A 26,172-nucleotide genomic window follows, 5' to 3' on the forward strand; every position below is an offset into this window, starting at 1 on the left:
TTATTTTTCTCCTGACTGAAACCTACCCTAATGGGTAGGCACTAATGGATCTGAAGTGATAAGGTAAAGGCAGACATGCAAAATGCTCCAGAACTTCTGTTCCTAATCAATCACCAGAGATCAGTGACATCATTCAAGCCTTTGATCAGAGCTCCCCTTTCAAGCTTAAAAAGGGGTATAGGTTGACCCACACCAGTGGAGGGACTGAAGAAACACCTAGGATACAATTCACAGTGAAATATGAGAAGTCACTGGCATCCCTCTTCAGAAAAACTATCCCTTCCCACCTTCCTCAAGGAATACAGCGTACATTCCAGAGCAACCAAGCACAAACAACAGATTTATCTCTTTCCGCAGTAATTAGAAAACAGCTATGGAAACAACACATCACAAAATCCTTTCAGATTTTATTTTTGAAGCCTACACATATTTTTTATCCTGAGCAAGCAGTTTATTACATTTGCTTGCATTATAAAATCTCCTCAAGTCCATTGATTTAAAAGAAAAAAAAAGGAAAAGAAAAAAGAAAAAAGGAAAAAGGAAAGGGAAAACAATAAAAACCACCCTTATTTTCCCAGAATATCTGAGTAGCTTAAGAAATAAAGGCTGACATCCATTTTTAAAGAAGAAATAATTTTCAAGAGCACCAGCATCAAGGCAAGCATTCAATAAATTTAGCACCAGCCTTTGTCCACATCACGGCATTCAGAGAGTTTGGATCACTAATCCCACTTCAGCTAAAATTGTGCTCCATTGTTTCTCCTTTCATCTGAGTTTCCATGACACTTACTAGAACTTAAGTGATATTTACTTAGTGCAGTTTGTTAAAAACAACAAAAAAGTACATCTTAACATGAGCATCAGATTTGCTTTACTTTCAATAACCTCAAGGTGCAGTCAACATTTTACAGTCTGGGAGATTTTGTCCATGTAAAAAATATTCAAGAAAAGCAAAGTTGAAAATAGACCTGAAAACACTCACTTCATTGTTTTGGCTTGGTTTTTTCCCCATCTGTATTTTTAAAAATCTAATTGAGCTTCTGAACTGCAGCAAAAAAGTAGTTTATTATCTCCCTCATCAGGTGATCAATGATTTCATTAATAAGACAGATAACAAAACTGTCATATCATCGACACAGTTATGAAAGATGATCCTGGCTTCTTGCTCCATTTTCCAAGGTCTGGGATTCTCTGTGGCAGCTCTGAGTCCATTCAATATTTTCCACAGACAGAGAAAAGTGAAAATCCATTTTGAAACCAATTTCAATTAGGATCCAGAAGCTGTTATCACAGGTGTCGCAGAATGGGCCCGTAAGTGGAAATGTCGCCTATCCATTCTGAAATGAAACCTTATCAGGGCCTACGAAGATGGCTGAGGACAGCCTATCTGTAAATTACTTTTCGTCCTGTGTTAACTCAACCCTAGTTCTGTCATATGGAATTCTTTCCAGCCCCTCGTAATAATCTAATGACTAACCAGGCGCTGTACCAAAACGGCTTTTATTCTGCTCGGGCTTCCCCCGCCAAATGAACAGGGCTGCAAATGCAAATAACCGGAGGCAGCCAGGCGAGCCGACGTATTTAGTAATATCATTTAAAGCTCTCATAGTTTATTACGGGGAAGTAACGGGCTTGCATTCTGAAGCCTGTCTCCACCCATTGCATTCCTGGTGATTTTTCAATTGCAAACTCCAAGGCCCAGTTATTTCATTAATTCAGCACCCTAGTAGTGAGGCTTTTCTCTCACATCTTTCAGTCTCCTTTTAGCAAATTATCCCATGACGGAGGATTTATTCAGTCAAAGACCTCGGACTTTGAGAGGCAACAAAAGAATCAAGAGACTTTCTGGTCCACCTGCCTGGCGAATGATGAGGCAGGGTAAAGCCTCCCCTAGAGAAACCAATCAAACCATTGTGTGGCACAGTCAGACCTTTTCAACTGTCAAGCCAGGAGAGCAGGAAAAGAGATGAAAGAACTCAGGATGAAGCTACCATTTACAGAACCATGTGGGAATGGTCTCCGAAGATTTAATAATTGGGATGGAACTCAACTTTCTGAAAACTAAAAGAAAGGGGGGAAAAAAAGGAAAGGAAAGGAAAGAAAAGAAAAGAAAAGAGAGAAGAAAAAGGAGAGACAAGAAAAAGGAGAGAAAGGAGGAGAGAAAAGTGAGAGACCAGGAGGAGGGGAAAACACTGCTGCTCAGGCCCAGAAGGAACTTTTCCACACATAAAACCCTCTGTTGTTATGTATGAACCCTTACACTGGAAAAGATGAGAAAAGCAAGCACAGGACAGGGGCATAGAGAGAGCACATGGTCTACAATACTAACTTCAGTTTAAGCAATTTATCATCCCATCTTAGGAAAAACTGCATCAGTACAAACCTGTTCTGTTTAACAGAACAAAAAAATCCTCTTAGTTTGGGTCATCTGTGTGCATTTTCAAGCTATTGCATTTGTGGGACTTAAGTTTCCACTTGGCTGCATGTCGAACATGCATGAAAAGTTGTAATAAATGAATGGAAAACAGCATATTTTAAGTGGTTGGCATGTGCAAAGAATGTGCTCCTGTATAGCGAGACTCCAGTTGACTGAAGGCAGAAGATGAGGACCTGCTTTTTGATAATCTGACACTTAACATCTTATAAGCCAAATTTTAAAATGATCTGTAGAAAACACAGTATTTCCTGTAGGCTTCTCTTTTTCAAAGTGCCTCTGCAGACTTGAAGAATGCATTCATCAGTAGGTCCAGATCCCATTTACAAGCAAATCTTTTTTCTGACTTGCCAGCCTTATGAGCAAAAATAGAATCTGCAAATTAAATTGTGACCATTTGCAGTTTACATCAAAGGCAAACACTTTTAATGGGAAATAAGATAATAACACAGCACTAAAAATCCATCTCATTCCCTTTTAGTTGGGATGTCAAAAAAATGCATCTCCCTCCCCTTCCACTCACACCCCAGAATAATGAGATATGGCTTGGAACCTTCTTTACATAATCACAAACTATACCCTTCACTCACTTCTCCCACTTATTGGCATATGTATTTAGTAATAATTTCTATATAAGCAGAGGCTGAAGTTTTGATTCCTCTGCAAAAGAAGAAAAAAAAAAGACAGGGGGGAGAAATAAATAGAAACATACAGAGCAGAGATATAATCAAATGCAACACTGATTCCTGATTATTTCCTTTTAACTGAAGACAGATATGAAATAGAAAGCATCTAGAAAAGACGAGTGCTATTTGAAAACCTGTTAAGTAATTTAATTATTTCAACTGCCTTAATTTACACAGTTCAGATCATAACGCCAAATGCTGTGCCTGCCAGACAGGCTGCCTAGCTTTAAGTCAATTAGAAGGATTTTTGAAAATTCGATTTTATTTACTTTAAAACATCTGCTCTGCATAGGTCCTTCATGTCTCTTTTTTGGGACCCAGGATCCAGAATTTTTTGCCTTTATTTTTATAGTGCCCTTTCAATCCTCCCAAGCAGCCTAGCACCTATTTGTTTGTTGATACCCATTTCCAGCGGCTGGGAGGAAGATGCCATCACTTGGAGCAGCAGTGCTGCTGCCATACAGGCTCCCCACTTCAGTGACACGGGCTGGCACGGCAGTGCAAGGTCTTTACTTTTAGGATATCATCCCCTGAGACCAACACTTGATGGCAGCGATTTAGCTTTTTTTGGAAGGCTAACAATATCACTGAAGTTTCAGCTGCCAGCAGCCTTTTTTCTTCTAAAAATCAAACCTCTTGGTTGCTTTCTCCTCACCAGTACTGTGGTTTCTAATGGCTGAATTTTTTGAGTTCTGACTGACACTAGACTCCTGCAAAGCACAAGATACAGTGCATGGTACTATCACCATACTGTAGAGAGACAGTTTAAACCCTTTTATTATTATCACTTCTGTGACAAAACCCAGGCACAATTTTAATATGACTGCTTGGGTGTTTTAGGATTGAGTCTTTTTTTGTTGTTGTTTTTCAGGAAAAAAAACTCCCTAGTGTAAAATTTCCTAAATTTAACCTCCACCTTGAACAGGTGGCAAGCTTCTGCTGCTAACTAATGTTTTCTCCTGATTCCACCTCGTGTTATCCAGCAGGATGTTAAGTCATTACTTACTGATTACAGTGATTGCAGGGATAAGCCACTCAATCATCTCTTTCTGGAACTTGCAAAGGGATACAGGAGGATTGACATTTAATATCCCTTATGCTATTAACCACTGCAGGGAGGGAAGAGAAGGGGGTGGAAAATGAGGGAAATCTCAGCAGAATTAATGAAGCAATACTGTATTGCGCTTGCAGATCACTGGGTTTAGAGTGGGCTAAGTGTAGGGCTGGCTCACTGAGGAACAACACTAGAAAATAGTTTCAGGCAGAATGAGTTATTACAGTCTACAATAAGCCATAACTTGATGACTGAAATTTTATTAGTAAGCATAAAAGACCATGGGTGCATTACTCCAAAAGAACATGTATTTAATCAGCTACTCACACCAGATTACAGTATACCAAGACATGCAGTCCCCATTTAATTACAACCTCAAATACTTTCATTTCCAATACTTCCAAGCATTAGGGTAGCCTATTCTCCCCTAGGAAAAATACCTTCTTTTAAGTTTATCCTCTTACAACCTGGCCACAAATATTAGAACAAAAGAGTACAAAACAATCTTAAAAGTTCAGGTCTTTGCTTTTATTTTTCTGGGTTACCACATGTGGCCCGTCTACCCTTAACTTTCACGTTGCTCTATACCACTTGTAGATAGGGATTACTTGCAGTATTTGTCTTGCTGAAAAAGAAATTTGTCAGAAAAACATGTACACTGAAGTTATAATTTCCAACATCTAAAACTACTGGATGTTGTTTCCTCCTTGACCTGAAAATTCAAGTGAAGAGGGCTTCTCCATCCCCTTTGAGTTCAGGGGAAGAGGATGGCATCTGCTGATCACTTTGTGGAATCAGGTCTCATATAATCAATTCAGGGCTCAATTTACAAGTCACTAAAATAGTATAGGCAATGTTTCTTGATACCTAACAACCTCTTTTGAACCCCGACCTCTCAACGGGACCCTGAGCACATAAGTCCAATGAGAGGGCCTAGAATGGGTATTATGATTAACACCTATTTTATGGTGAGGCTTGAAAGCAAGCAGCAGCAAGCAACAACTGAAAGTTTAAACAGGAAATGTGATTCTTATGGGGTTGCAGACTGCTGAATACTTCCTTCAATCAACCCTGAAAGTACTAGGAGGAAGGAAAAAAAAAGAGACCTAGATGAAGCTGGCTCTTCTTCTGAAAGAATCAAAGTGGACACATGAACTTCCTCTCATTTATTCATCTATCAAGCTTGGTTTTAAGTTACATCATCATTAAGATAATAATTTCTGCTTTCTATCATTTTAAAGTATGTTCTCAATAACTATCTGATTCTGATAAAGGTAGTCAAGTCCACAACCTACATATGTTTATAATTAGCTTTTTTTTAAAGGCAGAGTAATAGGTTAATAAGAAATATCAGATTACACTGGAACAAGCTCACGGGGTCAAAAACTAGACAAAACATATCAAACTGAAAATAAGTGCTTGGTTGTCAGACACTAAAAGAGCACCTATACAATAACTGCATTGTTTTAATGAAACATTAAAAACATCAGTTTTAAGCCAAAATGTCCAAAAGAGTAAAGCATTCAAGTCACCAACAAAATTCACAAGCCAAACAGTAAATAAATCAGGTTTGAATCCAGCATCACAGTTTCCTAATGTTCTCCAAGCAATGCTGTGAAGTGCGTTCTTGCCTTGTACAAGTATCAGTTCAGTCCTTACAGAAATTCCCTCTACTTTTCTGAAATTAAGGCAAAAAAAATAATTATATCTATGGTACATATTAAATGAAAAAAAAAAACCAAGTGGCATTGAGCTGAGGGCTGTGTTAAATTAGCATGGGTTTTTTTAAACAATGCCTCTAAGGAAGCACCCTAAGAATAAATCCAATTCATCTGCAAAATAGAATGCAGAGTCAAAGCAGCCAGCCTGGTAAAGCATTAAAGCCACTGCCTAATTGTAAGCATGCAAATACCCACATTATCAGGGCAAACAGAACCAGTCCCATGGCTAAAGGAAGGCATTTGCTTAAGTTCACCAGACTGGAGTTCATGACTTTACTGCAATGCTCGGGAAGGCTGGCGACTCCTGGTGCCGGGGCAGCAGCAGGAGGGCACTGCACCAGTGCAAGCAGCACAGCTGCACAGGCAGGGCATGGCAGCAAGCAGTTTTCTGCTCCAGCACTGCAGCGCTCAGCCTGACATATGGACTTGGCGTGCTGCTGGCCTCAGACAGCTCGTCAGTCAGGCTGCGAGGCACAGGGGCCGAGGAGCGGCAGGGAGGAGCAGTCAAGAACTTCACACAGCCATTCATCACAATGCAGCAAGACAAGGCACTGGGCAGACTCCTGCAACATTTCCAGCATTCACCTGATGATTTCTTTCTAATCCTGGAGTTATTTGAAAATGCAGGAGGTACTGTATTATCCACCAGAAGTCTAGCAAGGCAGGTTTTGTGACTTGCAACACCAGACAAAGGCTCTTCAATGAGAGCACAGAACTAATGTTAATGAGTTTATCAATGGATACCACCCTTAAGAATGCCATTCTTTGCACAACTTGATAGAAACCTGAATGTGCATGCAGCAACCTTCAGAACAATCTAAATCCATGCTCTGACATGGTAAGGAACAGGGTGCTTTGTTTCCAGAGAAGTGGCACAAATGTGCATATGAGAAGACCCAGTAACACAGCCCTGTGTTAGCCAGGTGGACCAGGGCACTGGTCTCTACTCCAGTGTAATATGATTGGCACAGCCATGACATAAATGTGATTTGTTTGTTGTTGTTATTACCGTGCCAAAGCAGATCAGCTTGAGGTTACCAAATCCCACCAAACATAAAACTAAGCTTACTTCATGCGCTAGAACAAACTTTGTTATTCATACAGCCTTTTGCGAATTAACATCTCCATTAGCAGTTTTCTTTAGCAGTTTTTGTCCCCCTGGATATTAGTCTAATAGTAAATACAGCAGTCAAACAAAAGATGAAAAGGAACAATCCTAGTAAACTGAGTGCAGTTTGTTTAAGACACATGAAACACAAAGAAGAAAAAAAACAAAAGCTTGAAAAAATGAATTCAAAACAAAGCATGAGTGGTTTCACTAAGAAATAAAGTGCACCAAAGATTTTTCTTATTACATTTCCTTTTACATTGTAGTCATTACAAATTATGATTTTTTTTTAATTTTTTTGATCACATGTATTTTAAAAGAAGTTTTAATTTGCTTGAGTACGTGTTTTGTCCTGGAGCAAATTTTAATGGCTTAGTTATAAATCCTGAAATTTAGGGGTTTATAATGGAAATGCTGGCAGGTCTGTATCTAACACATTGCAAGCATTTCAGCAACACAGTTTGTAGGCAGGTGAGTGCAGCAGAAATCTTTATGGCATTAAGTAATGACAGGAACTAAGCAGAAGTGGCTAATGTGTAAACTGTGGCCCATGCCTGCTCAGTGCTTGAGACTACAGAGCAGCTGGTACCTTCCAAAGGGCACCCTCAGTCTGAGCCTCAGAACTTCTACTGCACTGTTCAGGATAACACGTGAGTGAGCCCCCTGTTCCAGGTCACCTTTCCCTCTTTCTTTTCCTTGCATCTAGAGTTACACCAGACTCTTCAACACACAGTCTGCACAATATATGATTTAAAAGTCTTCCACACTCAATAGCCATATTAGCATAGATTCTTCTCCTGGGAGCTGCTGAAATAATGACATTTTCTTTGTTTCTTCACGATTGTATGGTTTGCATAAAAGCTATAACTAGCAGCTTTCCATCTGCCTATGATCCAAGTTCTGAAGTCCTTCAGCAGATAGCAGAGATAATGAGAAAATACTAGTCAGTACATCACACCTCAGACAGCTATCAATAAAACTTTACTCTGCAAACTTTGTTAATTCATGAGTAGTCCAGAAGGATAGAAGCACTGATATTAGACACGATTATGAGGTGACATTGGTATGATAGGCAGATGTTGCTCTGCAATGACATCAGTCTTCTGAGAAGAATAGAAGGGATCATTCTGTCCTTTTGTTATTTTTAAGGGTACCTTACCTTGTTTAACAGAGCATTCAAATGCAAATCACAACATTTAACATTACCACAGCCCTTTGCAAAAAGAAAAAGAGGCACTGAATCGATAAAAGCTGCACGTTTTGTAGGAGTGGTGTCTTATAGCAACTGATGAGGTTCCTGTAGTAATACTCATTCCAGCATTAAAGAACAAAAGATGCAAATACGATGCAAGCTGCAGCTTTCATGTAAATTGTCCCTGTAACCAAAATTCATTATCATGACAATCACAGCTGCAAGAAGTAAAACTTTTAAAACACTCCAAGAGTAAAACTTTCATGTTCCTAAAGTTTTAGTACTAGTATTTGTTTTGGTACATGCTCCACGAGGTCTCTAGACTAAGAGGAAATTTTTCAAATAAAAGAAGGAATCAAATTTTTTATCCCTTTGAAGGCCAACTCTGCATGTCTGGAAAGCCTTGTGTCTCTGTTATGCATGAAGGTAGATTAGAAACCCAAACCTTGGAGATCCTGGTGACTTCCTTAAATACAAAGACTAACAATGCCAACACTTACCCACTGAAAACAAAGTTAACTATCATTGTCTTAAGAAAAGGAAGCCTTGGGCCCCAGGATGTGTACTACATTAGCATGCCCTTCCATTAGTAGGAGATAATTCCAGTGACACAACTTTGTAGTCATTCATTAGACTTGAAGTCATTCCAGCTCCTGGGAGTTCAATGACCCTGCTATGTAGTAACACTCCCCATAGGTAAAGCAGTAGCTAGGAACTAATACTACTATTAAAGAAAGAAAATTATTTGACCACACGGTAGATCAGTGTCAGAATTGGGCAAAAACATCTTGAAGGATTTCATTTTAGCCCTCTAAATCAAAAATGTTTACCAATAACATTCAAGCTAGCCCAAACAGTCAGAGATGAATGTTTGAGTACAAACCCCTGACACATCAAAGAATATGCATATGTGTTTAACTGTGCATCTGCTTGAAAAGTTGGGCCAATGTGGAAAATCCTATTATCGATTAAAAAAAAATACAATGGGGACCTCTTCAGCTAATGTGAACCACTGTAATTCTATTGACAGCAACGGATCTGTGCTGACTTACACCAGCTGAGGATCTAATTTCATATGCCTTAGAAAACTGATGCAACCTTTTCCATCGCAGCTCAAGGGTTTTTATACTCTCATGGGGATCAGTTCCATCTAGTAGGTCAGCAGGTGTTGAGTTTGCTTTGAATCTGAAGTCCAGTCACACAGAAGGATACTGGGACATGTGCCATCTAATTTTTACTGACCCATGGAGATTCCCCTCTAGTATGGCTGTAGGATTGATGTATTTTTTCCTGTAGCCTAGTGGGACATTACCTGTTTCTTTGAGAAAGCAGAAATCTTTATTCAAGATATCAAAGTGAGAACCTGACCTGGACCACAAGCCCAGATAAGTGAGCACAATGAAAGCAGAAAGTGTGAACAGAAAATGTTTTGCCAGAAATATACTGAAAGAGATATACAGAAAGGCATTTTCTGGTTTTAGACATAGCTAGACTGATTTGTAAAAAAACAGCAGTTTTAGCAGTTACTCTGCAGCTATCCAAAATCCACAGGTCTGCCCATACCATTTCAAGCAATTTTCTTTTTTAATGCAACAGGAGTTTTGCATTAGTAGGAACCAATATGCTCAGCCCTCTTAACACCAAACAATGAAAAGGTCTAGAGCTGGGATTAGCTCACACTCTGCTGAAAGGCAAGGAATATGTAAAATTGTCAGCTGAGATATACTCTCTGGGGAGAATTAAGCAAACTACTCCAGTTTTGCAAATCTACAAGCCGTACATTAACAACTTTGAAATTAATCCACCAGAGGATACGCACTTAGCTTGATGTTTTGTTCTGGGCATTAAGGAACTTTGGGGAGGTGGGACAGCCCTTTCTGAGAGGGAAGTTTATTTTGAAAGAAAAGAAAAAAAACACTTTGCCATTAATTTTGACAGACCTACTTCTGTCTCTCTAGTAATAACTAATTACCTAACTAGAGTAAGAGATTTCAATGGCCAAATGCAAAGCACTTGCAGGCCCTGCCAGGCTAATCAAGACAATTTCCAAAACGCCAAAACCAGGAACTTCCTATAATAAATAACTTAGCACATTTACATCTCAAATTAGAACATCTGGAAGAAAGAGACTATGCCTGACGCCAAAACAGGCCTTATTGTATCCTACCACTTTCCACCACCTCCTCCGTTCATTTTCTTTAGCCTTTCTGTACAACAAACACTGATCCAGGTGCAAATGCTCAATTCACAAAGAATGCAGTGAACATAAAATTACTGTAGGTTTGGCTGCTAGTAAATCCCTGCTGTTACTCACCATTGGAAGTTGTGCTGGAGGCAACAGCTTTCTCACTGACATCTGTTCGACTGGAGCATTTCACGATGGAATTCTCCACTTTTTTCTTCTCAGTTGTGGTAGAGCTATGGGACTGCGCCTCCATGATGACTTCTCATTACTTCAGCTCTACTTGCACTAATACCTGAATGAAACAAAAGAGTCATAAACTCTAAAGACTGTTTGAAAGCTTAGCCCAAGTTTTCTCACCCCTCTCACCTGAAGAAGAGCCTGGAGCACAACTGAATTAGCAGTTCACAGTTCTGTAAGCTCATCAAATCATGTTTGCATGCATGAATTCCTGAGGAATTTAAAGAAATACTAACACAAAAACTAGGCATGTTTGCCTTTAAAGAGAATCAGCATCACAAACCACTATGCTGTTTGATAGGCAGGTCCATTTTTTTCAATTTTGTGGGGTTTTAATGGATCCAAAGGGAAAAAAGGACAGTATTTTTCTCTTATGCCAAGAGCACTTTGGAACAAGGCAAAAAAGGGGGAAAAAATCAAGAAAATCAAGACAGACCTTTATGTTGACTCTAGAAGCCAAATATTTAAATTTCAACATTCATGGTGTTGGAACACACTGCAGCAGGAATTATCCTGTCTATCTCTACACCTTGTTACTCATGTAAACATCTCTCACTTTGTTTGTTCAGAAATCTAACTCAAACAAAACTGTACAGGCGAAACACCCCAAAAACCACATGGAAAGACAAATATTATTGCTGATGGCAGATAATGACATCACTTTCTTTTGCATGAAAACACTGGAAATAGAAAGCCCTGTAGAGGGGTGTATCTGGTTGCCGTTCTGGATGTTCTCAGTGTCATCTCCAGTGACGCATTCATTTAATACAAATTAATTTCTCCCTATTCTCAGGTATTATACATTCCTGATGGAAATATAAGAAGCCCAAAAACTTGTAAAAGGGTATCACTGCTTGTGCAGCAGTGCAGGCACACCAGGCCCCAAGACTGCAGAGATCTTAGGCTTTGTTTGTGTGAAGGACACAAACATTAAGAATTAGTCTGCAGTTTAACTTGATGCACACCTGTCTATCCAAGTAAGCTTTACACAAAATATCAATATTCAGCACACATCATGCTTAGAGCCAAATACCTTGGCACTTTTGTAGTTTGAACATGAATCTATGCAAAACCAACAAAAAATAAGAAATCAGTTTTCTGCTCTGGGCAACACTGCTTGGTAGTGAAATGGGTCTAAAATGGAAGGAAGTCACATTCCTCAAGGACACCATTTAAATAAAATTTTCAAAAGGCTTCAAAAAGCCACAAAGTATAATGAAGTGTAATTATATTAGCAACCTGTTTCCCAAATTCTGACAGTCAAAAAAAAAAAAATAAAAAGAAGAAATACCACCAAACCAAAAAAAGAAAAAAAAAAAGCCTACAAAGCCAATTCATCACATACACAGCTGTCTAGTAAACCTACCCCTTCCCACCTTCCTAGTAGGAGTTCTTTTTAATAGTACAATAAAACACTCCAAAGCCTCATTGTTATACAGTAGGGATCAAAGTAGAGCCCAATCACTAAATGAATCATTATTCAGCTAGGCAGCACAGCCAAGAAACTGGGCTAGATATCAGAGACTCTCTGCCACTGACCTACTGTCTAAGCTTTAGCAAGGCATTTTTCTTCTCTTGAGTTTCTTGCTTGCTAAAAACAGGAATAGCAGAACTCTGCCTGCCACAGAAGAGGACTTGTAAGGCTACTCTCAAGATCTATCTGTGAAAGTGTTATAAATATTATTGTGATCTGTGAAACCACTTCCTACCAGAACACTAAGGGGAATGTCAGGTGTCTTCAGTAGGAGAGATCTAACAATACTTAACTTGCAACAGCCCTGACTTCTACCCAGCAATACACAAGTCTCCTTGAAGAGAGATCTCACACGAGCTTTGTAAACAGCACCTTTCCAAATTTCTCATATGACTTCTCCCTCCTTCCCTTTGCACACCTCATGCAAGGGCAACCCCAGTTTAGTCATTTAGCTTGAGTATCTAACTTTTCAGTCTCTTGAATTAGTAGACACAGGGGAGGCTGACACTGCTGCCAAGCTGTTCACCCCACAGAGAGGAAGATGTTTGTTTTCTCTATACAGCCCTGGCCACATAAACACCAAAACCTGCCTCAATTCAGCCTCCAACCACTGCATGAGTGAGTTATTCAGTGTACCCTCCTATCCTCTGACTAACCGCCTTTGAGTTATTTAACATTCTCTCAAATTAATTATTTTCTATGCATCGCTGAAAGAATTAAAAAAACTGTATGTTGGGTCATCTGCAATTCAAGAGCAATGTGTGGCTGGTAAGACTGACATCATCCATTCTCTTGACTACTTTATTTTCTTTTCCCAACAGCCTGCCAGTGGTACTTTGGGGTCATTTTCATTACTGGAAGAATAGCAGACATAATTCCATATTCTTCATCACTCTCCATCACTTCTCTGTTTTATGCTACCTGGTATGGACAGAACAGAGGCTTAAAGCAGCACTTAAATTTTTGGACAGAAAACTGCAGAACTGGCCAAGAACTAATATAAACATCTGCTCTTGGTTCATCTGTTCTGGTTCATGTCTACTTAGTTTACATTCAGAAGGCTGCTTTTATTCATGTCAGAATGAAAGAAGGAACACCACTAGAGTAAACTTTCTTACTCAGCTCTGCACCCTGCACCACGAGTCAATGGCCTTTACTCCTGTGCCTTCCTTCCTCTGCTCCCAACCCACACATGTGGCATTGGACACCTACAGGAATTGCTGCAGATCCAGCAAACCCCCAGTGGTGCATCAGTGGTGGTGGGTGTGGTTGGGAAGGTACGGAAGGCCAGAAAAGATAGCAGGACTAATAATTAGAGGGATGTGGTTTGCTGTGTTTTGCCAAGCATACCCCTCAGGGAAGCAGACATCAAGAGATCAATACAGTGCCCCAAAAATATTTTTTTTTTCCTGAAGACTGCCTTAAGACTAAGTTGAAAACACAAGCCAGAAACACACATCTAATCCTCCTTAAATTTGACTGTTTTTTGTTTTCTCTCAGAAACTGTACCAAAATATGGGAGTTGTGGTTCACCAAAAAAAAAGTCCAAGGTTATGTAAAGATTTCTTTCTACAAGGAGTTGTTAAGTACGGTGCTACTAGGGGTTGTTAACCCCTATCAGAAAGCATTCTAAAAATCAGACAGCCTGAAATTCTCTCCACACTAAAATACAAATATATAGGGTGTATATTAGGGTGTATATGTTTCTCTCTCCAGCGTGTGGATCAGTGACTTTCCTCTTCCTGCCTCCAGGCTTGAGACAATCTGTAGCTACTTGCAGCAAGGATTGCCACTTTCAAAAAACCTGAAAGCTAGTTTCATTGGCTATCCAGCATCTCCATGTGCATATGAAAGGCAAGAAAATGCTATAACAGTATATGGGCAAAAGCCTGAACTTCCATAGGTAAATAGAGGGATAAACATTCCTTCCCAAAAGCAAACATTCATGGCTTTTTTCCATTCAACCATGCTTGAACCTTTTGTAATTTCCCTGAAGCCTGAACCCACTGCGCAATTAATTCCAGATCCCCATTTTAAACCTAATCCCTCTCAAAACAGTAACCTGCCTGCAGGTGTGTCTCTTCTTTTTAAAATATAAATGTAAACCTTCCCCAATTGCATATAATATTGGAGGAATTTTAGGAACATGCTACTGGAATGAACTAGTTAAATGAGGAAAACTGTCTCTTTTAAAAGGAGTGTCATTAATCACTATATGTTGGAAATTTATTTTGAACAAAAATATTATTTCAAGTAACTTAATATTATGTAATTTCTGGTCCTTATGTTTGCTGGTTATAAAACTGTGCTGTATAGTAGTAAAAATGATCATATTAATATACTGAGGAGGAAAAAACTCACATCATTTTGTTCATTTACTCACAGTCCAAACTAACCAAAACCAGTGGAGCAGTCCTGTGCTTGGAAGAATAAGAAACTTGATACTTTCTGAACACACATTTCAATTTTCCAAGAAATTTTCACTCTGTATCACTTCTCTTCTCTGAACTACTTTTTAAATAATTTTATTTATACTGCATACATTAATTTTAAAGACCAGACCATGCAAATATTTATTGCTAGGAATAGGCTCACTGACTTCAACAAGATTGCTTGCTTTGGTCAAAGTACTGAAGAGTAAGCATTCAAAATTCTCAATTTGCATGTTAAGACTCATTTATGTTTCTTGTGAGCTTAAACCATCTGCCTTCCTTTGCTTTATTTTAATTTTTTGAGGAGTATCTTTTAACATGTTGAATTAAAAAAATAAAAAATAAACAAGTAAAACCTTTCCCTGTTTTACTTGATGCTGCTGTAGTTGTATTCAATTCATTAACAAGTGGTTTGCATCCGCTGAGAAGAGCTGTCTGAAATAGCAGTGTCACAGCATTCATCATCATTACATCAGCAGTAGGGAAGTTCATACTGATTGCTATCAGCAACCAGAGTGCCCCAATCAGCGTGCAAGCAAACATAGCATGTTTAATTTTTCAGAAATGACTCTGGGTAGTTAGGGTGTTCATAGGTACTACTTTGATCCACACTACTGGAAGCAGTCTCTGGGGATACAATACATCTTGAACGGCACAACTGTATGAAAGTGAAAAACACAAGGGGAGGCATGTAGAACAATCAGGAAATTACAGTCTCTCTCAACCATAAAGGACCCTTTATCAATTTTATCAACATGGGTTGCACTGTTCCTTGGGATTATTTAAGGATAAAAAAAAATGCATCTTGTTCAGCTACATTCAAATCCAAAATTTATATGAGACAATCTTAAGCTGTTATATGGGAGCTATTTCACACTGATTTATACAGGCTTGATTCAGGTACATTTAACTTCCAAAACCCGCCTAGATTTCAGTATTGCTTTCTATCAAACCTGCTGGCAAAGCTGCACTGACAAAGTTATTCCAGACAGAACCTGATGAAAAATGTTCAAGCGCTCAGACATTTTAAGAAATATCTCCCATATGTAGCATGAACCACTTTCTATATCTCACCATTTTTGTAACAGCTATAGATTCTAACCCATATATTATTTAGAATGGTTTTATCCCTTCCTAATTCCTTGTAAGCTAAACCAGAATTCTGCAACCTTCATTAACTACTACAGGGTAAACTTTATTTAGGTTCCTCCCTGTTGAGACAACTACTCACAGTAAGACTAATGAAACAGCACAAAGGGTCTTATATACACTTTAGAAAACCACAACAATCTGTTCAGGGAGGGGAGGGCAAGGTATTTTATATTTCATAATACCTATCTCATTTCAATTACATGCAGGATCTATAAATGCACTAGAGAAAGAAAATGAAAAAGAAAGAAAAGAAAGAAAAGAAAGAAAAGAAAGAAAAGAAAGAAAAGAAAGAAAAGAAAGAAAAGAAAGAAAGAAAGAAAGAAAGAAAGAAAGAAAGAAAGAAAGAGAAAAGAAAGAAAGAAAGAAAGAAAGAAAGAAAGAAAGAAAGAAAGAAAGAAAGAAAGAAAGAAAGAAAGAAAGAAAGAGAAAGAAAGAAAGAAAAGAAAGAAAGAAAGAAAGAAAGAAAGAAAGAAAGAAAGAAAGAAAGAAAGAAAGAAAGAAAGAACGAACCAGGTGGATTCCTAACTTGAAATTGAAAAATACCCCAAGTGACCCCTGTAAAGAGACACAACACGTATTAATACGATCTTTCCAAATTCATTACTATCTGCTATCTTTTCCTTGCTACTTTTCTTTGATTTCTTTCGCCCTATACAGAATGAAAAACATCTAGACCTAAAGCCTGGTTAATAACAATTTGATCTGTTCCTGATAAGTTAAATAACTTGTGGCAACAATAACGGGGGATCACAAACAGAAAGGCAACCAGATAGGCAAACCAGTGCTATTAGCATCCTCGTTATTAAGATCCCAATTGACAAAAAATATTCTATGGCATACACTAAACTACTGATTTACTGTAATAGTCGCTCAACTGCAGAGAAGTTACAGATTTGCTTACATATTTCTGCTACAGTTAAACCCAGCTACCTAAAAGTTCTGAAAATATTTTAAACATGCACATACAATAGTATAAATAAGTGGCACTTTCTACTGAGGCAGCACCTCAGTCACTTTAAGTACACATCAACCACACAGCCTTACAAGTAAATTACATCTACTTTTGTCTTTCAGATTTAAAAAGCTGATAAGTATAACCCCAATTAAAAGTCTTTACTATTAGTTCAACAGATTAAACTCTGTATCAAAAGAAAACAGATTTCTGCCAGGAAAGAGATGATTCATTTTCATACTCAGCAAACAGAACTTAATGGATAACAGCACTGAAGAGTTCAGGTCGAACTGTCCATCCCTAACTAGTCTATCCCTCACAGAAGCTGCTGTTTGGGAATGTGCAACACAAAGCTGAGGCAAACAGAGCCCAGACTTAGTGGTTTTACAATTCAGATATGATATATCCTCTGAGGTAAAATTTTATAATCAATTCACTATCTGAGAGTCTTTACAATAAGGAACTGAAGAAAAACAAATTAACAACCCCACAACAAAAACAACAAAAATCAGGTCATTAACTCTGCATTTAAGCATTTGTTATTATAATCACATGGTCTTGGGTTTCCCTTATTTCTTTTTTGACTTTCTTACAAACTATCTAAATACAATGGAAAGAATAAAGTTTATTTCTTAAAAAATAAAAAGTGCTACATATCTTTCAAGTCTCCAAATACTTGAATGTATTTGGGGAGGGGGGCATGTCTAAAACTAATAATGCACTTACCCTGAAGAAATCAGAACTCCTTCCAATTAAATTACCTAATATTGCTCAGAAATTCAGAATAAGCTGTGTTGCTGCTTGTTTTTCAATCCTGCTTGTTCTTGTGCTTCAAATTCTGCAGCAGGAAAAACTCTAATAATTATGTCAAAGTAAGATTAGCTGTAATAGAATTAGCACAGGGGGAAGGAAAAAAAAAAATCTCCTGTGAACTGTACTCTTTGTAGCAATAGGTTACAATGAGGGGGGACACTTCAAACTTCCCTACCAAGCCTACACTCTGTTTTTTCCCATTTTTCTTCAGGAATTCAGCAGCACTAAATCCAAAACAAACTTAAGTAACAGTACAGTGACTTCCTTTGGCAACAAATTTGTTTTATGAAACCTGGATTTTGGTCCATTCACATGCTCAAGATCTGAAAGGCCAGGAATATTCTGAGAGAACAGGGAGGGGGACAACAGCACGACTTGCTGTGTGGATAAAATATGACTTTCTCTGCTGATACTGTTCCTTGGATACTTATGGTGACAATACAGGCTGGTTTTTTTTTTCCTTTGCCTTCTCGTCTTTGCCTTCTTAGCTTGGTAAAGCAAATTACAAACATCTGTAATGGGTGTGCTTTGCACCACAGTCAAGTAAGTAGTCACTACAACTTTGACAGGAAAATGCAGAAATACTCTAATTTCAAATACTGGAGCTCAACATTCCAGTTAAATGACCACTTTCTTCACACTTTTTGTTTTATCTCATCAATTCCAACAGATGAAAGATTCCTTAGAAATAAAACTAGATCTATATATCAATGTCAATCTATACAGGAACTGAGCTCAAGGAAGAATGCATTTAATGTACATCTATTGCAAAGATGTGCCTTCTGTTCCCAACTTATGATATGCAAATGAAAGAAGAAAAGACTGTATTCCATATTTTACAATTAGCATTTTAAAACAAGATCAAAGGAATCAAGTAGAATGTTTTTGGAAAGTACCATGTTTTGATCACAGTCCCATTCCTGGAAGCATGTTTATGTCTTCAGCATACTCTCAGGTTAAGGGATGCCTTCATCCAGAATTTCATGTTCTAACCCAGCACAGATGTTTTAACATGTAAAAGAGCTAGGAAATCTCCATATATCCAGGAAGAACTTCAAGTGTGAAAGGTACTTTATAAAACTTTATCTTCAGCTTTTACAGTTTACTTTAGGTTTTACACCTGTCTCATAACAGCACGAAAACTGCATCATGATTCCTTCGTGTTTTTGTAACTTGACTAAACACAATGGCACAACTCTGAGCTGCCACATTACAAATGCACAATCCACTATCCTTGTTAAAACTGTCATCACAGAATTACACAGCTGTATTATTTTCATAGAAAAAACATTCATAGTGAATTGAAGAGCCAAGCAAAGCCTCACCAAACTGCAACCTGACAGTTAAGAATCGGTAGTGCTAGGATTTCATTTTAATATACACGGTTCAGAACAGTGTACTGAACTGACACTAACTTGATCTGTGTTTCTGACTCTTCAGTTTCAGGTATTCATACATCTTATCTAATGAAGGCTTCATTCTCTGGGCAGCTGGATGATGTATTCTTTACATGCAGTTGATTTCTTGACATTAACAGATTTGTATGCAAAGAAAACAGAGTCTCATACAAAGAAGCAAACACTACTGGGGGAAGTTCAGCTCTAAACCACCAAAAGGTCTGTTGGGTACTTTACCCTGAACTAAATATCAGATACAAAAAAAATACAGCAGTGTTTTGAACATCAATAAAAATAAAGAAGGAATAATTTTTTTAAAAGGCCTAATCATCTTGATGATCAGTGTAAAAAATAACTTGACATTTGAGTGGCAACTTCAGCTAAGAAAATTATTCAATCAGATCTCCTTGTAGTGGATTCTGATAATTATCAGTTCTGACACCCAGCAACTATTTAGAGACAAACACATTCTATCCCAATTTCTTTGTCCCTTGTTGTAATCTAAATAACCTTGCAGGTGTTTTTAACATCAATGTATTGTCTCATTTCTTATTTTGTTCTTAAAGAGAGAGAAACCAACTCTTCAGATCAGCAGCCAATTTAATACACTTTCAAGGTAAGGCAGGTACAATTTACATGTACAGAGTATACCACAACAAAACCACAGTATGATGCCAGCACAATCCTTAAGAAAGTTTTCCCCTAAATCTCTGAAGAAAGCAGCCTTAAAAGAAAGCAGGGATTAGAGTGAGCTGGAAGGTAGGGAGGGGACTTACCTCAAACCTAGCCAAGCGGAAATCAGAGCAGTAATTCTACCAGTCGGCAAAGTACACTTTTAGAGCTATAATGGTGCGAAGAAGTGCTGGGCAGCATTGCCTGAAGGCAGCACTAATACACTGCTGACTAATGACTGGGCCATGCGGACAATGAATTTGGGGGTTGAAAACTAACAGAAACCGTGCAGTACCTTGACAAATGGGCTTTCAAAATTTCATTCACTGAATAACCTTTAAGCACAAAATTGGCTCAAGTTCTCTCGGGAATAATATGACACATGTTGTTGGACAATAAGTATTTTCCTTTTTAATTAAAACTATTACAGCGAATACATAAACATGATTACAGTGAATAAAATATAAGAATCAACTATTTAGCACCTAGAAAAGACCAGACTCTGAATGTGAGGGGTAATACCCTACGTTCAGAAGGGTCAACAAATCCCAGGGTTAACCACCTGATTCACTGAAATTCATTCTTGGCAGAATATATTTTCCCTTCTTTGAGACATAAAGGAGAACAAGAACTTCAAAGGTATGTTTAATGAGCTGCTACAAGCACAATTGGTTAAAAGAGGCTCAGAAATTATGTACTAAAAGCTGCATTGTGCTTAGAATTACAACTGAAAAAGTCTCTTTTAAAGAGCCTCATAAAACAAATCAAGCCTCTTATAAACTTTGTCACCTTGTGTACTGACAAACACATTAAAACAACAGAATCCCTCTTTAAAGGAACTCCTTTTTTTCAGTGCAACTCGACTTCTAATTTGAAAATAGCAATTTTGGCTCTTTTTACAGACAGAATGAAATACCTAAAGTGTCCCTAAATTAACAAGTACCACTTGCCATAGACAGCATTGCCCTTAGCAGCTCCTAAAAAGTTCAGAAAAGGATCTTAAAACAGGAAGCTTAGTGAGCTCATAAAACTGTTGTTGGAGCCAGGAACACATAGCATATTTAATCTGCAAACTGTGAGAGTCTACAATGATTTCAGCAAGATCTGAGGCATGCCCTCAAGGTTTGCTGGGATCTGGGATTAGGGAGTTGATAAGAACCCTCTACTGCCCATGGACATGTTTTTCTTCTGCAGTTAAACACAAATGCATAGAGACGTTTGACTGCTGCTTGGCGTTACTGCTCAAGTTATATAAAAGCTTTGCAGCTCCTTTTGCTGTCAATATATCAAAGTTTAAAAAAAATCATCAAAGTGTGAAATTTCATTTAAAGTCTGCCAGTCTACAGCTCTATTTCACAGACCTATCAAATAAAAGTAAAGATGAAAAATGCACTGAAAGAACTTGAAAAGTTTGCAGCAGCACCCATGCCCTATTTTTGTTTATTCTGTCTCATTTTATTTGATTTTAAAGTATAACAAATCAATTCCCTTATAAAAATGACAGAGTCTAAAGGGAGGATGTCTATAAAACCTGTGGTTAAAAGACAACTTGAAATCATTATTACAGCTGAACCTTTTGTTAAATAAAAGCTTCCTCTGTAGCCATTTTAGCATTTTAATTGCCTAACTGCAAGTTGGCAGAAAATATCTTGAATCTTCCAAAACAACCAGAATTACTACAGAATATGAGTGCCAGAAAAATTAAAGCTTTCTTCAAAGTATTCTTTTGCTAGGGATTTACAACAATTGCATAAAGAAGAAAAGCCTGACTTTTAAGGTAATCTATCTATAGTCTAAAAGCATTAACATTCCACTAGTAAGGTTTTCCTGAGGATTTCATGACTCGTTGATTCACTTTTCCTTCAACTTTGCTTTTTCTTTGTACATTTCTGTGTCCATATAGTTGAACACATGCAACACTGATCATTAAAATGCCTCCTTCCATAACTTCAAATAAACCCTGCTTTAATAGCTCTCAAATTCCTTATTTATCAGGCAGAGATGACTAACTTTTTACTAACACTCTGCAACATAAAAATATGCCATTCCTTCCTCTAATATGCAGACTAGAATTCAAATACACTACAGGAGTACAGGTAATTGAATAGCTTTCCCCAAAACGAGGCAGGAAGTGTAACCGAAACTTTCATGGGTCACTATCAGTGCATACATTAATCTTGTTAAAAATTCGAGTAATCTGCAAGATGAACAAATTATAATGATGTCTCCAAACTTGAGTATTTTGGTTTTTCCAACACTATTCAGAAAAAAAAAAAAAATCATTTATAGTCATTGATACTTTAATTTCTTAGTTACACACTGTTTTTGTGTTTGAAAACGAACAATCTTTTACAACTGATGATTACGTATAGCAGTAATAACTCTTTCTTGGCCACTGCACACCTTCTCAAGCCAAAAATGTTTCTCTGTTTATGCAGGAAAATGCAGGTGATGTCTTTGTTTTGCAGTAGTCTACAGAAAAGCTATGGAAAACAGCATGTCCTGCTGAAAACCATATGCTATTACCAGAATGCAAGGTTGCATTCATTTGGGCACCTTAAGCCACAGTTTTGCTTCCACTGCTACTTAAAAGAATACACATACACTGAGAGAGTCCTTTTCTTACTCATTCTTCCTACTCATTCAAAATCACATAATCCTGCTTTTAAAGAAATAATTCCCTGTCCTTAAAATAGCCTCCTCTCATAGTTACTATTATTTATGCTTTTAGAATTGGGCTATACACAAAACTGAAAGTATTTACATACTAGCTGGTTATACCCAAACCTTCCTTATATAAACAAACTCTCAAGAGGCTGCCTACAGTTTACATTGCTAAACTCATTCACCATTACTTTTAATATATATTTCCACGACTGAAATACAGTGAAGATGGCAGTTTTTACATTTTTGGATTACTTTACTTTTAAAACACTGCATTCGTCTTCCTTCAAAATAATCATGACATATATAATTAAGAAACTGTCAGATCATTATCAATTTTTAATAAAGGACCTAAATGAAATAATTATAGGAATCAATCAGTGAGGCACCTCTCCAAATTACAATGCAATTGCACAAATATTCAAACTACTTAAGGCCAGTTCTGGAACATTTCAATCCATAATCTCTTTAAACACCACAACAAAACCAATTTTGGAACACAGAGAAACATAGTGATTTCTCACTATTCCAGTGACTTAAACGATTTCAAAACAGATACCTACAGCACAGAGAGACAGAGAGGCAGCCGTGCCCTCCTAAAAATGTTTCTTGGTTTAATCAGCCACATGTCTCAAGGCCTCTGGAAAATTTTGCTTCCAAGTTTTTCTGTAGCACGCACACAAAAGAAACGAAGTCTGCACGCTGAAGCTTAAAAAATCATGTTTATTGAGGCTTGCAAATGAAGCGGGAAGTAGCAAGGGTGCGACGAAGAGGAGCATTTTGCCGTGGGTTGCTACTTAATGTTCTTTTAGTGAAGTAGCCTCCAAAACGTGACACTGTGTATCAAACAGACAGCTATCCGTACCTCTGACTAAAAGGCTCTTTGAGATGAGTACAGTCCATCATTTCAAACTGAAGTGGCAGCTGGAAAATGTGGAACAGCTGGCAAGGAGCTGGGAGAAAATGTTTTACATAAATGTATCTACATACAAACTGGCAGAAGGCCACGGACACCGTACCCGCAGGACCGGATAAAAACTACGCACCAGAGGGTTAAAAACAAAACTGGGGAGTGAGATGGGGAGCGAGGGGCGTGTGTTTCCTTTTACCTTTTCTCTTCACGTGGTGCGCGGGTTGGGGAGCGGGCGCTAGCAGCTGCGAGCCGGCGGGCCCGTCCGAAGGCGCGGGGATTGTGCCAACACCCACCGACTTCACGGGACAATCGGAACCGCGGCGGGCGCGCCGCGCTCCCATCCTGCAAAGTTGGGCGGTGCACGGCCGGGCCGCGGTGCCGGCCCGGGGCGGCTCCGGGGCGCTCCCGCGGGGCGGCCGCGCCGCTCCTCCCGCCCGGCCTCGGCCGGGCCCGTCCCGCCGCCCCGCTCCCGCCGGACCCGCGCCAGGGCGGCGCGGAGCGGCCGAGCGCGCTGCTCACGGAGCCGCCGGCACCCCCGCGCCCCCCTCCGGGACCCGACCGTCCCCTTCCTCGCAGGGAGCAGCCGGCAGGGAACGACGACCCCCGGGCGCCCCTCCGCCCCGCCAGATGTGACAGCGGATTCGCCCCCGCTCCTCTCGCCTTTCCCCCTGCGAAGTTTGTGCCGGCCTCCCGCCGCACGGGCGTGAAAACCCCCTGGAGTCGCTCAGGGAGTAGGGGCGAGGAGAAAGAAGGGGGTGGAAATAAAACAGCAGCTGTCGCCCGCACATCGGCAGCTCTGCCGCGGGACGTGCCCGGCCGAGCCCGGCTCGGAGCGGGGACTGCCCTCGCCTCGCCCCGCACCCCGCGCCCTCGGCTCCCGCGCTCCGTGACAGCCATTTTGGGGGTTAGACACCTCGGTCCCCCCCGACCCCCGCCTCCAAGTTAGGGAAGCGGGAAGCGGGCCGGGAGCGGGGCCGGAGCGCTGGGAGACGACAAGAAAGTGGCCCGGAGTAGAGCCGGGGAACAAAGAACTTCTCGCCCAAGTGGGTACGTACCTGCCGCCGCTGCCGCCGACCCCCGCGCTGCCCATGGGCGAGGGCCGGGACCGCCGGCTCGTCCCCGCGCCGCTCCGCCGCCGCCGCGGCTAGCGGGGCCGGCCCCCGCCGCGGCCGGCGGGCATCCCGCGGGGCAGGGGGACGGGACGGGACACAGGCGGGACGGGGGCGGCAGAGGAGGGCCGGCGGGTGTTGGTGCTGGTTGTTTTATCCCTGCCCGCCTCCCGCGGGGAGCAGCCCGCGCCTCTGCCTCCGTGTGGGGGTGTGTGTGCGCGGGTCCGACATCAGTTTCAGTGATCTTGTAATCTGATCCCTTCTGACTCACTCGCACTGACTGACATTTCTGATTCGGTTCAACAAAAAGAGCAGAGGGGAGGAGAAAAAGAAGAAAAAGAAGAGAGGGAGCAAAAGAAAAAAAAAAAAGTATCCCCAAATCTACGGCCTGGTACCAGTTTTGGTGGGGAAGGGGGAACCCCTCCGTCCCGTCCCGTGCCGCCCGTCCCCTCCAGCCCCGCCACCGCCCCGCATTGTTTTGGCTCGGCGCAGCCACCGAAGGAGGGGAACAAACACATCGCGCCGAGGTACTCACGTGTCGGAAAAGTTGTCCCTCTCTCTTTCCTCCGTCTCGCGCGCTCCTCTCCGCCGCCTCCTTCAAGTTTTACAGATGTTGCAGGGCTGCTCGTCGTCGCCTCCCCCTCCTCCCAGCGCTGCCCTCTGGATCAGATCAGGGGAAAGGCTCTTTAGGGATAACTCCCGATTCAAACACCCTCCGCTAAACTTTCCCCATTCCCTCCCCTTCCTCTGAGCGGCGGAGAGGGCTCCGCTTTCCTTCCCCCCTTCCCTCCGCCCGTTCGGGACGCGGCTGGCTGCTGCCCGGGGCGCGGGTGCCCCGGGCGCGGCGGGGAGCGGGGCCGCTTGCCTGGGGGAGCGGCGGAGGGCTGCGCCCCGGGGTGCGGGTCGGGCCGCGGCCTGCCGGGCTGCGACGCGAGCTCTCGGCATGACACCCCCGCTCCCCCCTTCCTCCTCCTCCTCCTCCTCCCCCGCCATCCCCCCGGCCCGGCCCGGCCCGCCCCGGCGGCGGCCCAAGGGCGGCGACACCCCGCCCACAGCCAGAAGGCAGCGCGGGGCGACGGCGGGTCCCCCCCGGAGCGGCCCCTCCGCCTCGGGTCGCGCTTCCTCCCTCTCCCTCCTCTCCCGCTCCATCCTTCGGCTCAGCCTGCATCTGCAGCCCCATTTCCCGCGCACCGATGCCTTGGACACCCCCTTTTCCCGCCCGCCAAAAATCCAGGGCTTTTTGGGGGTAAACGTGCCCTTCGCGTGGGTTTTCTGTGTATGCTGCGCCTTTTGGGCTCACGTTCGCTCTGGCGCAGCAGGCTGACTTGACTGAAGGACTTCAAGGAAAGTTTCACCTAAGCCATGTGACACCGACAGATAGCTCTTTTGGAGAAAAAATACAAGTGCTTTGTCGAGGGGAAAAGTGGCGGTGATGCCTGCGCCGGCTCCTCCTTTCCCAGCCCACCTGCCAGCCTCCTCAGCACCCTGCCAGGCTCCTCTGGCCTTCAACCTACGAAACAGGGCTCTCAGCTGCCTCCGTCTTTGGCCCTCATCTCCGTTCTTCCTCCGGGCTCCTTGCGAGCAGGTTTCTCACAACAGCATGCTGCAGTCCAGAAATAGCAAGAACTAGGATGCCATTTGTTCCAGTATCTCCATCCTTCGGGAAATGATGTGTCCTGACAAGACACCTTACATTTCCAAAGTTTGCAGATTGCTCCCTGATATTAAAAAAGTCTGAGAAACCGTAAATTAACACTACCACAACCATTTTCCATCAAGTCACAAGGTGGGACTGGCTCTCGGGAAAAGTATATGTGTATATATATATATAAATATATTTAAATTGCTGCCGTCACAATATCAGATACTTTACATGCACTTTTGTTCATAACCTGACTCACAACACAGCCAAGTAAAGATTTGTTACTGATACATGCAATTTAGCAAGGTACCCGAGCTTGGGCTACATTTGGAAAG

The 26,172-nt window shown here is 40.9% G+C and overlaps 1 protein-coding gene across 5 annotated transcripts in view; it reads right to left on the reverse strand.

Annotated features, from left to right (window-relative positions):
- The window catches only part of GLI3 (GLI family zinc finger 3), a 202,037-nt gene extending 176,870 nt beyond the window's left edge, over window positions 1-25,167 (reverse strand). For 2 of the 5 annotated variants that reach the window (XM_021531964.3, XM_021531961.3), the window contains exons 1-2: window positions 24,731-24,989; window positions 10,510-10,672 (exon numbers count right to left, since the gene is read on the reverse strand). In XM_021531964.3, coding sequence (XP_021387639.2) covers window positions 10,510-10,633 — 124 coding nt within the window. In that variant the 5' untranslated portion in view covers window positions 10,634-10,672; window positions 24,731-24,989. Of the gene's footprint in view, window positions 1-10,509; window positions 10,673-23,282; window positions 23,472-24,141; window positions 24,198-24,730; window positions 24,990-25,060 lie in introns of those variants that run through there. The other 3 variants (XM_077786302.1, XM_021531962.3, XM_021531963.3) reach the window with 3 other exon arrangements.
- Between the last annotated feature and the right edge of the window lie 1,005 nt (window positions 25,168-26,172).

This window comes from Lonchura striata, chromosome 1 (assembly GCF_046129695.1).
Source record: "Lonchura striata isolate bLonStr1 chromosome 1, bLonStr1.mat, whole genome shotgun sequence".
Taxonomy (NCBI): domain Eukaryota; kingdom Metazoa; phylum Chordata; class Aves; order Passeriformes; family Estrildidae; genus Lonchura; species Lonchura striata.